General features: G+C 42.9%; 1 protein-coding gene across 5 annotated transcripts in view; it reads left to right on the top strand.

The window, feature by feature from the left end:
* Nucleotides 1-6,310, top strand: part of SHROOM2 (shroom family member 2) — a 126,608-nt gene extending 120,298 nt beyond the window's left edge. For all 5 annotated transcript variants that reach the window (XM_072029600.1, XM_027447581.3, XM_072029607.1 and 2 more), the window contains one exon: nt 3,479-6,310. In XM_072029600.1, the coding sequence (XP_071885701.1) occupies nt 3,479-3,745 (267 nt within the window). In that variant the 3' untranslated portion in view covers nt 3,746-6,310. The remainder of the gene's footprint in view (nt 1-3,478) is intronic.
* The last annotated feature ends 7,078 nt before the right edge of the window (nt 6,311-13,388 follow it).

The following is a 13,388-nucleotide window of genomic DNA, read 5'->3' as shown; positions in this document are numbered from 1 at the left end:
GCTTTCCTTGAACTGTGAGGTTACTCGAATTCATCTTAAAGTCATGTTGCAGGCATGGTAAGAGGAAACAGTACAGCTTAAATCTCAGGAATTGTTGGAAAGGGCTGAACATCCCACCACAGCACTGGGTGGGTAACCGTGCAAACTGAGCCACCAGCTGGTTGCTCTGTGCCCTCTCGTGTTCATCCAGCTCTAATCCTTCTGTTTCTTCTCAGTGTACAGCAGAGCTGCTCTGTGGAGCAGTCTGGACATGCTCCCACCTCTGGGCTTGGCTGCTAGTCCCACTGGTGAATTTTGGAGAAGTCTTTCCATCTCCTTGCAGCAGAGAGCTCTGCTCACAAGTTACTTGCAATGAGAATTTTCCCCTGGCATGCACTCAAAGGAAGATCCAACTGCGTGTTTTTCTGGTAGTGTGTGACTTCTGTCAGTTATCTTCAGTGGCTCTCTTGAACCCTGATTTAATCTTTCAAGCATATTTCAAGTACACCGAGAGCAAAAGTCTCGGTGTTTCACCCTCTGAGCTTTGAGCCCCGTGTACGAACAAAGGCAGCACAGGATTCGTGTGCAGCTGACAGACGTGCCTATTGTAGCTTGCCACGTGCGTCCCCCTTTGTCTCGTACTTTCATCTTGAAAAGACACAGTTTCTGTGGTCTATAAAAACACTTTCCTGTAAATCCTTTAGGCCAACTATAGTGTGTGTCATGTAACATATGAAGTCCAAATGAAAAAAAAAAAAAAAAAGATTTACTCGAACAGCTTCACAAAAGCAGACTGTGGTTTATTTGAAGGCATAGGTTCTCAAAGAAAAGCTGTGAAGAAAAGCTAAAAATTGCAGCCTTGTACCTCTTTGTGGCACTTTCTGATTAGGTTCAGAAGCTTGTACTGGGATTCCTGACATCAGAGTAGGCCAGCCGTACTCAGTGGTGCTGAAAAAAGGCAATTGGTTGTAGGCAGACATCTGAAATAGGTCAGATATAATATAGGTCAGATAATAATACTCCAGTTTCTCCCCATGTGCTACTGAAGGGTTGTAGCTGAGTGATTCAGGTGTGGCTGCCTGCCAGGAGCAGAGAGGTGAAGCTGGGTCAGATGAGCATCACCTTTCTTTCTTGTATGCACACATGAATGGGATACAAAGCTCCTGTCCTCTTTCTTTGTGTGGTTCTCCATTCAGTCTCCTTCTTTCCTGTTTTGTATCTTCCGTGCATTAGTTCTCAAACAGTAGGAGCTCCTGTCTGGCCAGAGCAGCCCTTAGAGCAAAGCAGACTTGTGTGTCACAGCAATGTCTCAGATATCCTCCTCTGCCGTAGCTGTGAGAGAGCGATTATTGTGAAGGCACGAAGCAGGAAGCTTGCAGCCCTTTGGGGAAGATGTTTTTTGTTTCTTTCTTTTTTCCCTTTTATTGTCTTGCCTCAGCTTTCACTATTGGTCATTTCGTAAGACCACATGGTTTCACATCTCGTGGAGAAGCCATGCAGATTGAAGCAGAACTGCATAATGTGCAGCATCGTGAGCTGTGGTGTAAGAGCAAATTGCTCCGTTAATTAAAATGTTTCTGTGCTCTCTAACCACAGCTGTTTCAGTGTGGAAGTTCAGTGCTGTGTATTGAAGATCTGAGACGTAGATGAGTGAAATCTTATTTTGGAGAACTTGGATGTTACTCAAAGGCAACTGTGCTTTTTATAACTATTTAGAACTACTAAATAGTAAAGTAGTCTTTGAAGCTCTTGCTGCTGAGGCCAATAGGAATTAATGGTGGATTGTTCACTGATTCACTAAGTTTTATTCCTGTTTATTAAGTATGTTTTATCAGAATAAACTTTAAGGAGAAATCTTATTCTACCTCTCTACATACCTCTCTTGGGATCCACCCAAGGGTACTGAGAGAACTGGCAGAGGAGCTGGCCAAGCCCCTATCCATCATTTATCAGCAGTCCTGGCTATCGGGGGAGGTCCCAGCTGACTGGCGGCTAGCAAATGTGACGCCCATCTACAAGAAGGGCCGGAGGACAGAACCGGGGAACTACAGGCCGGTCAGTTTGACCTCAGTACCAGGGAAGCTCATGGAGCAGATCCTCTTGGGAGTCATCATGCGGCACTTGAAGGGCAAGCAGGCGATCAGGCCCAGTCAGCATGGGTTTATGGAAGGCAGATCCTGCTTGACAAACCTGATCTCCTACGACAAAGTGACGCGCTGGGTGGACGAGGGAAAGGCTGTGGATGTGGTCTACCTTGACTTCAGCAAGGCTTTTGACACCGTCTCCCACAGCATTCTCCTCAAGAAACTGGCTGCTCTTGGCTTGGACTGGTGCACGCTTCGTTGGGTTAGAAACTGGCTGGATAGCCGGGCCCAAGAGTCGTGGTAAATGGAGCCAAGCCCAGTTGGAGGCCAGTCACTAGTGGCGTCCCCCAGGGCTCGGTGCTGGGGCCAGTCCTCTTTAACATCTTCATCAATGATCTGGATGAGGGCATTGAGTACACCCTCAGTAAGTTTGCAGATGACACCAAGTTAGGTGCGTGTGTCGATCTGCTCGAGGGTAGGAAGGCTCTGCAGGAGGATCTGGATAGGCTGCACCGATGGGCTGAGGTCAACTGCATGAAGTTCAACAAGGCCAAGTGCCGGGTCCTGCACCTGGGGCGCAATAACCCCAAGCAGAGCTACAGGCTGGGAGAGGAATGGTTGGAGAGCTGCCAGGCAGAGAAGGACCTGGGAGTGATGGTGGACAGTCAGCTGAATATGAGCCAGCAGTGTGCTCAGGTGGCCAAGAAGGCCAACAGCATCCTGGCTTGCATAAAAAAGTGTGACCAGCAGGGCTAGGGAGGTGATTTTGCCCCTGTACTCGGCGCTGGTGAGGCCGCACCTCGAGTACTGTGTTCAGTTTTGGGCCCCTCGCTACAAGAAGGACATCGAGGTGCTTGAGCGGGTCCAGAGAAGGGCGATGAAGCTGGTGAGGGGTCTGGAGAACAAGTCTTATGAGGAGCGGCTGAGGGAGCTGGGCTTGTTCAGCCTGGAGAAAAGGAGGCTCAGGGGCGACCTTATCGCTCTCTACAGATACCTTAAAGGAGGCTGTAGCGAGGTGGGGGTTGGCCTGTTCTCCCATGTGCCTGGTGACAGGACGAGGGGGAATGGGCTAAAGTTGCGCCAGGGGAGTTTTAGGTTAGATGTTAGGAAGAACTTCTTTACTGAAAGGGTTGTTAGGCACTGGAACGGGCTGCCCAGGGAGGTGGTGGAGTCACCATCCCTGGAAGTCTTCAAAAGACGTTTAGATGTAGAGCTTAGGGATATGGTTTAGTGGGGACTGTTAGTGTTAGGTTAGAGGTTGGACTCGATGATCTTGAGGTCTCTTCCAACCTAGAAATTCTGTGATTCTGTGATATTTAGGAAAGTGTCTTTTCAGACAAAACAGGCATAGGACTTAAAACCTGAAGCTCAAGCTGGTGAACTCTGAATTTAAACTGTTTTTCTTTTCCCCTAAGCGGACACTGGTAGAGAAGCAGAAGCTGCTGACCCAGCAACATGAAGATGCAAAGGAACTGAAGGAGAACCTGGACCGTCGAGAGCGCATTGTCTTTGACATTTTGGCAAACTACTTGAGTGAGGAGAACTTAGCAGACTATGAGCACTTTGTAAAAATGAAGTCGGCTCTCATCATCGAGCAGCGAGAGCTTGAGGATAAGATCAAGCTGGGGGAAGAGCAACTGAAGTGTCTGACCGATAGCCTCCAACCTGAGCGGCTCAAATAAGTTTGGCCAAGGAAGTGAAAAATGGGAAAGAAGGAAGGGATGGGGGTGTTTCCAAGTATACAAACGAATATCTTGGCTTTCCTGAGTGTCCAATAGAGAAATGAGTGCACAAGAGAAAAATAGCTCTCACAGCAGCAATAATACTCGTTCATTTTTTGGGATGATGTATTTAATTTTTTTAGAACACATTTTTATTGCTGGACTCTACAGCCACTTCTCATTGCTTAAGTTACAGAAAGCTCCACAGAAAAGGACAGACTCTTAACATTCCTGCTCTGTAAGCTGAAAGCTGTGGCAGTTGTGCATGCAAGCATTTTTTAGAGTAGGATGTATACTTTCTTTATGTTCAGAGGCTGTACAGATTGCTGGGAAACCCGATAGCAATTTATGAATGCACACAAATTTAGAAGCTCTGAATATAGTGGCTTTTTTTTTTTAAAGACACATTAAATAGGGGAAGTGTGCCTCTTACACCTAATATATTCAGATTGCTGAAATGTAGTGTCACTCTGATCCTGTGGCATCAGACACTTTTTTGTAATATTGTAGATAGGATGGCACTTTCCCCTCACAGAAAATAACTTTTAAATCAGTCTCAGTTTAACACTTTTTAAACCAGCTTGCAAATCACCTAATAGCTACCTTATTGAAGGTGGGGTTTTTTAATTATTTTGCAAGATGCCATTGTACACCATCTTGCTGTAATACAGGTGACTTTCTTTTAAAAATTGTGCTTGATTTAAGGCTGGCAGTACTGTGCTGATTTTGTTCAAAACATTTCTCATCTAAATTATTTAGAAGCTCATATGTTCTTTCTTGTGCTTTTTATGCATGTTTTTATTCCTCCTACCCCCAAACTGCTACATTTTATGAAAATAAATGTAGGCTAAGGACACTGCTTCTGTTTTTCTTCTGATTGCTGAACACTGCGATTTTTATATAGACAGATAAATTATACTGAAGTTGACCTGCATAAATGCCGTTCCCTTTCTACTTTCTCAAACTACCAAATGCAATATAAACAATTTCTGCCGTGTAAATACTGTGCATTATTTGGAGCAATTCTGCTTTGTAACTGTGAACATAAGTGTTTGGGTTTTGTTTTTTTCACAGTGATAAAGTTTGGTTTTTTTTTTTTACACAGCGATAAATGAGAAGATGCTATTCCACCCTATCAGATTACTGGTTCTATTCTAGTAATACTGCCATTGACTGTAACGTGTGATGTCCAACAGCTCTAAAAAGAGGTGCTAACTCATGTTTTAGCACAGCAATAGGTTATGCTGACTTGCTGAGATACTTACAGAGAAATTCTGCCGTGTCTAAACGTCGTGCCCTAAATTAAGATAAAGTTTTGTGGGCAAAGGAAAGTCTTGGATGACTTTGTGTATGCCGTTTTCATTGTAGTAAGGAAACCATTTATCTCTCCTTAAACTAAACAAACGTTGCTCAACAGGAAGCCATTTTTGAGGCCAACGTGAATGCCAGTTTGTAGCTAAACAGGTTGGAAATACGAGTAGCAAGATGTTGAAAGGAGAGAGAAGGATTCTTTCCACTCTTGGTGCAGTGGCAGCATTCACCGAAGACTCCTGTTCTTCTCACCTGAATCACCTCTTCCTAGGGAGAGAACTGGAGAGGGAGGCTCTGACCAGTGAGTTCCTTGCAAGCTGGGGAATTGGTGCAAAAATCTTCTGGAACCAGTTCCTTTACGGACAGGTGCGAACACTTAAAGGATCGTGACCCTGTTATAGTGCACTACTTCGTATACCTGGACCAAATCTGTAATGAAATCGTTGTCCATCAGCTGAGGTCAAATGGAGCTGCCATGTTACAAGACCTACAGCTGCCCTTAGTTTCTTCCTCTAGTTCTGACAGCTAGTCTTCTGGCATCTCACAACTACTTGCTGCTATGTTCCTAGGACAAGTGATCCCTTTTGTCCTTATTTACCCCTTAACCGTAACAAACCCAAAACTAAACAATTCCCAAATAAATTATGCTTGTCTTTAGCTTGGAGAAGAGTGTGCATTGTTTTATCTGTGGCATTTTAAAGATTTTGCATATTGTGGTTACTCTGAAATGTGTATGTGAAATGTGAATAATAATATAATTACAACGTGTTTGTATACAGTACTTTGATTTAGATCTTTCTGATAAAAGGTAGCAATATTGTGAATCCTATATATATTACCCCTTTCACAGCACAGTTGTGTAGGCACCATTTTCTCCTTTCCTTTTTTAAAACTGTTGAAAATCTCTCACCCTGGGAACCTGAAGATGTTTGCCTCCCAATGTTATATGTAAATCTGTAAATAGCTATACTGTTGCTCTTTGAAAAAATCTGGTGCTAATGTTTTGCCTTTGGCATCCTGGGGATGGCTGTTTCTTCACCTTATGTTCTCAGTTTTAGATCTCTTTGTATAGTGAAAGATTTCCACTATGTTCCTCCAGTTGTTTGGATCTTGCAGCCCTGACTGAAAATGTACAGTTTTCCTGCATAACTCTTAACACTTACCTACTGAAAAATGGTATTGCTTGACTTGGAGAAAATAAACTGTATATTTCGATGTACGGAGTTATCTTTGTGTGCAGTTTTAGCTGTCAAAAACTGCTGTTCTACTGTGCAGCGTTAACCATCTTGTGGTATCAACAGTGCCTCTAGCTGGTTGTCCGATGCTCTGAAGTAGCATCCTTTGTTCCTGCAGATTGTTTGGCATGTAGATTAACTGATCATTCTCAGCTCCCCAGTGCAAGTACCAGAAATGTTACTGCATGGTAATGGCTATTCAGTGTAATTAAAGGGGGGAGGTGTAAAGGAAGCTGTGTTACGACGTGGATAATGTAAATCTCTCCCATGACTTACGGAGTATGTACCAGGGAAGGCATTGGATTTTTCTGCTTAGGTGACCACACTGTTTTGGCTTCATCTTCATCCCCTGTTTAGGAGGATACTTTGTATGGAAATATCTGAAGTCCATGACTGTCAACATTTTTTGCAAGATGACTGTGAGCTCTCCATCTCTAACAGGCTTCCATAGAAACTGTTTAATTTCATCTTAATGGGAAACAAAAGTGCATGCAAACTTGTAAAGGTGACCACAGGTAACTCATAATGGCTTCATAAGTCATCGTGGAAATGAATTGTCCATGAAGATCTTCACTGTAGGAATCGTGTGGGTAAAGGAAGTAAAGGAAGACTTGGGTATTTGGAGGATTTTCATAAATTTCTGGTGATGCTTTACACCCCTTTCTCCTTTATCTCTGCAAGTACATGCACCCACCTCTTTGTGCTAGGTTTGCAAGTCGCCTGGTCTAATCCAGTAGGGCAGCTACAGGAGAGTAAGTCTAGTTCTGTGTACTGTTTAATTTAAAAAAAAAAAAAAAAAAAGTTTTTCTTTAAACTGAAATTACACTCTTTATTTTCTGTTTTGGGGTACCTGAGACCCTCAGATTTTAAAGGAGTAGCCTTTTCACGCTGTTTTCTTTTTTCTTTTCTTTTTTTTCATGAAGCTCTGTTGGTCAGTTCTGGTGTATTTAATTGTCTCCCTTTCTACAGATGAACTAATCTGTTGGCAGTTCAATAGCTAGCAAGATCTTATGGTGGGTATGCAGTAAAATATTAAATATTTAATGGTGTCCAGCCATTTACTGCAGAAGTTCACCGGCTTGTCCTAGTTAGGGGCTTCTTGGTTGTGGAATTTTAAGTTGGTTTTCTGCTTACTTGGACAGATCCTACCTGCACAGTAGATGTTATTAAAGAAATAATAATAATTACACCTTAAAACTATTAGACTGCATGTTGTCAATTGTTTCAGCAGTAGTAAATTGGTCATCACATTCACTTACCACAGTTCCAGTCTGTAACTTAACTAATTACAATGAACCTCAAATTACAAATTGGGTTACCCACGTGGCTCAGAAACTTACCTCTGAAATCCTGCGTTCAATTCTCCCTTCCTACTGTTTTGGTAATGTTTCTATGAATAAAGCTGTTCCATTTGAAGTAAATTAAGTTAAGGAGATAATTTGAATGGAAATAAATTCACTGTAGTTCAGATAGCATACAGTAGTTTCTCTTCCAGACCACCAGAGCATACATACAAGCAGAGCAGGCATAATCTTTTCAATATGGGATATGTTTAGGCCCTTGTTTTTGGTTATAAACCTGTGGGCACGTGCCTTATACTGCTGTTGTATATCTTAGGTGAAGAGTGATATTTTAGTCAATGCAGTTGAGCCTTGCCAGAGAGCATTGCTAATAAAACACATTTTGTTTTCTCCTATGTTAAAAATTCTCATAGCAGTTTCATTTTTAGGTGTTTTGATATTCCTGTCTTAGAGGCAGTGTCCTAAATTCGGCAGGGGAGATGGTTTTGTGTCTAGGCCGTGCCTTCCACTCCTGCCAAATGTATCAGTTTTGGAGGCAACGACTGCTACAGTTGTAATTTCCTCTGATTTTTTTTTCTGGATGCAACCAACTCGTGCTGTTAAAAACTTACCCACTATCAATACCAATCATCTGCTGCTGCTCCTGAAAACATTGCCATGTGTTGGCTGCTGCCACGGCTGAGATACCGAGAGTATCTGGACTGCTGACGTGGTGCTTTCTGGCACTTCTCTTCTGGGATGGAACAGGACGAAGAATTCTGTGTACCTCCTGCTCACTCGGAGTGAGTTCATAACCTATGACACCACAGCTAGAGAACGACCGGATTCACACCACTAATCCACCTCTATTGAAATAACTACATTTATTTATGGTAATAGAAATTTCCAGCAAAATGGTATTTAAGGTGAGACCTGTATGCTGTAAGTCAGAGGTAAGAATACCCAAGTATTCTAGATCTGTGCTTGCTTATTTCCATGGGGTTAGTGAAAGAAAGGCTTTTGTTAAGCATAAATTAAGTTGCAACTGGGTCAATTAGACCTTAACTCGTTCTAAGCAACCTCTATGAGAGGAGCCAGTATTAGCTCTGAAAAAGCTGTGATCTGCTAAGCCACTGTCCATCATATTTGAGGAGCTGTGGCAGTCCGGTGAAGTTCCCACCGACTGGAAGAGGGGAAACAGCCCCCATTTTTTAAAAGGGAAAAAAGGAAGACCCTGGGAACTACAGGCCAGTCGGTCTCACCTCTGTGCCCAGCAAGATCGTGGAGCAGATCCTGCTGGAAAATATGCTAAGACATGGAAAATACGGAGGTGCTTGGTGAAGAGCCAACATGGCTTCACTAAGGGCATATCATGCCTGACAAATCTGGTTGTCTTTTATGATGGGGTCGTAATATTGCTGGATAAAAGAAGAACAGTTTATGCCATCTACCTGGAGCTGTGCAAACACAGATACAGGCTGGGCAGAGCACGGATTGAGAGCAGCTCTGTGGAGGAGGACCTGGGGGTGTTCGTTGGGGAGAAGCTCAGCATGAGCTTGCAATGTGTGTTTGCAGCCCACAAAGGCAGCCCTATCCTGTGTGGCCAGCAGGGTGAGGGAGGTGATTGTCCCCCTCTGCTCTGCCCTTGTGACACCCACCTGGAGCCCTGTGTTCAGCTCTGGGGCCCCCAGCACAAGGACGTGGATATATTAGAATGAGTCCATAGGAGGGTCACGAGGATGATCAGAGGGCTGGAGCACCTATGGAGCTCCTATGAGGACAGGCTGAGGGAGTTGGGGTTGTTCAGCCTGGAGAAGAGAAGGCTCCATAAAGACCTTACAGTGGCCTTACAGTGCCTAAAGGGGTCTAGAGGGAAGCTGGGGAGGGCTCTTTGTCAGAGGGTGTAGAGACAGGACAAGGGGGAATGGCTTTAAGCTAAAAGAGGGGAGATTTAGATTAGATATTAGGAGGAAATTCTTCACTCAGGCGGTGGTGAGGCCCTGGCACAGGCTGCCCAGAGAAGCTGTGGATTCCTCATCCCTGGAGGTGCTCAAGGCCAGGCTGGATGGGGCTTTGGGCAACCTGGTCTGGTGGGAGGTGTCCCTGCCCATGGCAGGGGGTTTGGAACTGGATGGGCTCTAAGGCCCCTTCCAACCCAAGCCAAGAACATACCATGGAAGGTATGTTCTGTAAACTGAATAATGGATGTGCAGTTACAAGACTTTTAGCAAAGTGTGTGTTTTGGTAGAAATATGAAGTCCAAAAGGTTGATCAGAATTAATGAGGTCCTTCTGACAAAGACCATTTCAAGCATTTTGTTTCAAAATCTGTTTCACTGTTCAGCTGTCTTCTCTTCATAAAGTTTTATTACTGATAAATTAGGCTTGTGTCTTTTCTAACAGCCTCAGAGAAATATAAATGCAATGAGGAACTGTACACTAAATAATAAGCATGGAAGATAAGATTATTTATCTCGGTATCTAAATATAAAAGCATGATTCTTGTGACTGTCATTCATAGCCACTCCCAAGGATTACAGTTTCAGCAGCTTTCACACTCAGGTATAGTTCCTCCAGAGATAAAAAGCAAAATCGAACTGTGGTGATGGAGGTGGCCAACGTCGACCAGAAAGGGGTGGAGTGGATCAAATTAGTTTTACTAATCATAGGGTGAGACAGATTTCAAGGAAATGAAAAGCAAGAAAACCTGGAAAGATCAGTACCCCAAAGGAAGAGGAACTAAACAAGCAGTCAAGTCTATCAGAGCTGTGAATTTCCTGCTTTCTTCTTCCTCCATACGTGATACAGAAAAACCACACTGTTCCTGGCTGGAAGGGCAGGCAGTTTTCAATACTGTTGTGGAAAAAAAATCCTTAAAGCCTCTCTGAAACTTAAATTTATGGGGAACAACTCAAAATTCTGGAGTGTCTTAGGTCGCTCTGCGTTAGTAGACCATCATGCTGCTAAACGCATCCAGTAACACCCCTTTCTTGACTCGGGGGGCACTGGCACAGCTCTGGCACTAATGGACAATCACTGCTGAAGAAGACGTCATCCTTTCAATTCATCCTAAAGTCTCTAAGCAGCCCAGTTTGTTAGGTGTGCTGAGGTGCTTGAACCACCCGCACTGTGCGATGTGTGGTTTCCATCTCGTATATCACTGCTGACAGATCACTCACCAAGTGAGCAAACAGGCTTGTACTCTGTGATTCTGCTTGCACGATTGCCACCTCTCAAGAGTTTGCTTTACCACCAGGCTTTTTGTTGAGGGCAGGCAGAGCAATGTCCAATTCCTGCTTAAGCTGCACTGCCAGAAAGCGTGACTTACAAAACCAGAGGCAAAACAGGCAAATAAAATCCCTTATTTTATTTTATTTTATTTTATTTTATTTTATTTTATTTTATTTTATTTTATTTTATTTTATTTTATTTTATTTTATTTTATTTTATTTTATTTTATTTTATGTATTTAATTATTTTTTCTAGTCTGAGGTGCCTGTATGCAGGTACTGATACAGAAGTCCATCTCTAGGGACTCCTAGATCCAGCTTACCATTTAGGTGCATAGATGATGGCCTGAAGCAGGAGGCTAATTGGCCTTGATTCCCTCTACAGACAAGTTCAGACAAGGTTACCTGAAGAGGTTGGTTTGAGACAGATGGCTCCGCCATTGCTGCCTCCATCTCTTTCTCTAGCAAGACAAAGTACCTAATTTACACATTAAAATAAAAAAACTTGGATTAATCCATGCCTTAGGTGTCAAGCTCACCATTAAATTCCCCTCTCAGAGTTAAAAGCCCAGGTGCACAATGTTAATTGTAGGTCCATTTGCCAAATGGCTGCACACACTGAACCCTATTGATGTGAATACAGATGGTGTGTCTCTGGGGTCTGAAATCTAGGAACTCTTGTATTTATTTTCCAAATGCTGCATTCATATTTGTATATACTTCTATTTCAAGCACAAAATGAAGTGGCCTTTTCTCCTGTATTTACTGCAGTGGGGGAAAAAAGAAAAAAAAAAAAAAGAAGAAAAAAAAAACAAAACAGGTGAGTATACTCTATCAACGCAATCATTTGACAGAGATGGAAATATTTAGACCAGCGTTTTTATGCAATGGGCAGTTCCACCACACAAGTAAGATTGGGGTGATTACAGAAGTGATGATTACAGTAGTAATGCCACATACATGGCAAACAACGAAGAGGAAGTTGTATAGAGCAAGATTGGTAGCCTGGGTGTGCTCAAACAAATTAGTATTTCATATGCAAAACAATTAGTCAAATAGCAAATGATGGGCATCAGATGGATGGGGTGATGGAATATAGACCAGAAAGAAATGACTGAAAAACTCTACGGGTTCAATGTGAACGAACAGCTAATATGAACTCTGTGCTCTGGTAAAAGGGCTAAAACAATGCCTTGGAAAAGAAGAATGTGAGGAAAGAAATATTTTGCTATACAATATTAGTGAAAGCTTTCTAAAATTTGCCTAATTCTACTATTCATATCCAAAACATGGAAAACATGAGAGAAGACTCATTTAGATTGCTAGAAAATAAAAGGACTGTCTTATAACAAAGAAACCAATGAGTGTTTACTGATCAAAACTGAGGTTTAAAGATTGCTCTGTACGTGTCATGCAGTATCACATACAGAAGGAAACTCATTTAGCAGAGAAAGCCATACCAGAGCCAGTGAGCTCAAGTCAGAAGTAAAAATAAAGATGAGGCACAAATGTTCAAGGTTGTCAGGAATACTGTAGTGGTGTCACAAACTGCAGGGAAATATGCAGTGTCAAGGTCAGATTTTAAGTTTCTGGAAGTCAGAAAACGCAGAATAAAAATTTTATGATCATCATAAATCCACCTTTCATGTTTGAAGTTCTTATATTACATGCTCACACGCCGATGTGTGACTGCTTTGGTAAATATTTATACTGCTAACAGTTTTATAACTGGGGTCCTAAAAGCGCAGAGGCAATTAATACATTTGGCTTTTGTAGAGTAACAGGGAAAGAAAATGGGTGGGAATCTGTGATTCATCAGGCCCTTCCTGGTGGCTGTGCCCCTTTCGAAACTGCCCCCTGTGCGTGCTGGAGGGCACCTTGGTGGAGGGCTGATGGCATTCATCTCCATTCCCTTGCAGTTTGCAAACTGGCTACGCAGTGCTCTGAGGAAAAGCAGTGTATTTTGACACGTCTTTCCCCCAGACTCCAGGTAAATGACAGACGAGCACAAGGGTAAGTAGAGCTGTCTTACCTTTGGCACAGAGCTGCTGATAAACCACGTTTGATAGCAGCTGCCCTTCACGTAGTTAAGGAGTTTCCTCAGTTTCGGGCTCTTTACAGGACTGTGTTGTTCTGCTCCCTGCCCGCACTCTACTTTAGAGGACATGGCAGTTCGTGAGAAATTTTTTTTTTTTTCTTTCTTTCTGCATAGTCTTCTCTTATTTGTGTTCTGTTTCACCAGAACTTTTGTATCTATTTCCTACTGTGTCAGTCCTAATGGGGTATTGATCAGTTGAAAGATCACAGTCATTCAGCATCATTGCTCAGCTGTCATGGCAAACAGGAGGGGGTAAAGGCAGAAAGGCCGTTTTAGAGTATCAATAAATACCACGAGAACCTCTCATAGCCAGGGCCATAGCCACGACCAGCTAATGAAACATGTAAATCACCGTTGTTCTCCTAGAGCAGTACTTTAATAGTGCCCTTTTATTTAAGCAGGAAGTTGCTTTGTAAAGCTTTAAAGCCCCATGATACGTTACCAGCTAAAG

This window comes from Anas platyrhynchos, chromosome 1 (assembly GCF_047663525.1).
Source record: "Anas platyrhynchos isolate ZD024472 breed Pekin duck chromosome 1, IASCAAS_PekinDuck_T2T, whole genome shotgun sequence".
In the NCBI taxonomy this organism is placed as follows: Eukaryota; Metazoa; Chordata; class Aves; order Anseriformes; family Anatidae; genus Anas; species Anas platyrhynchos.
Note: the sequence above shows the minus strand (reverse complement) of the source record. Positions and strands in the feature narration are given on the sequence as shown.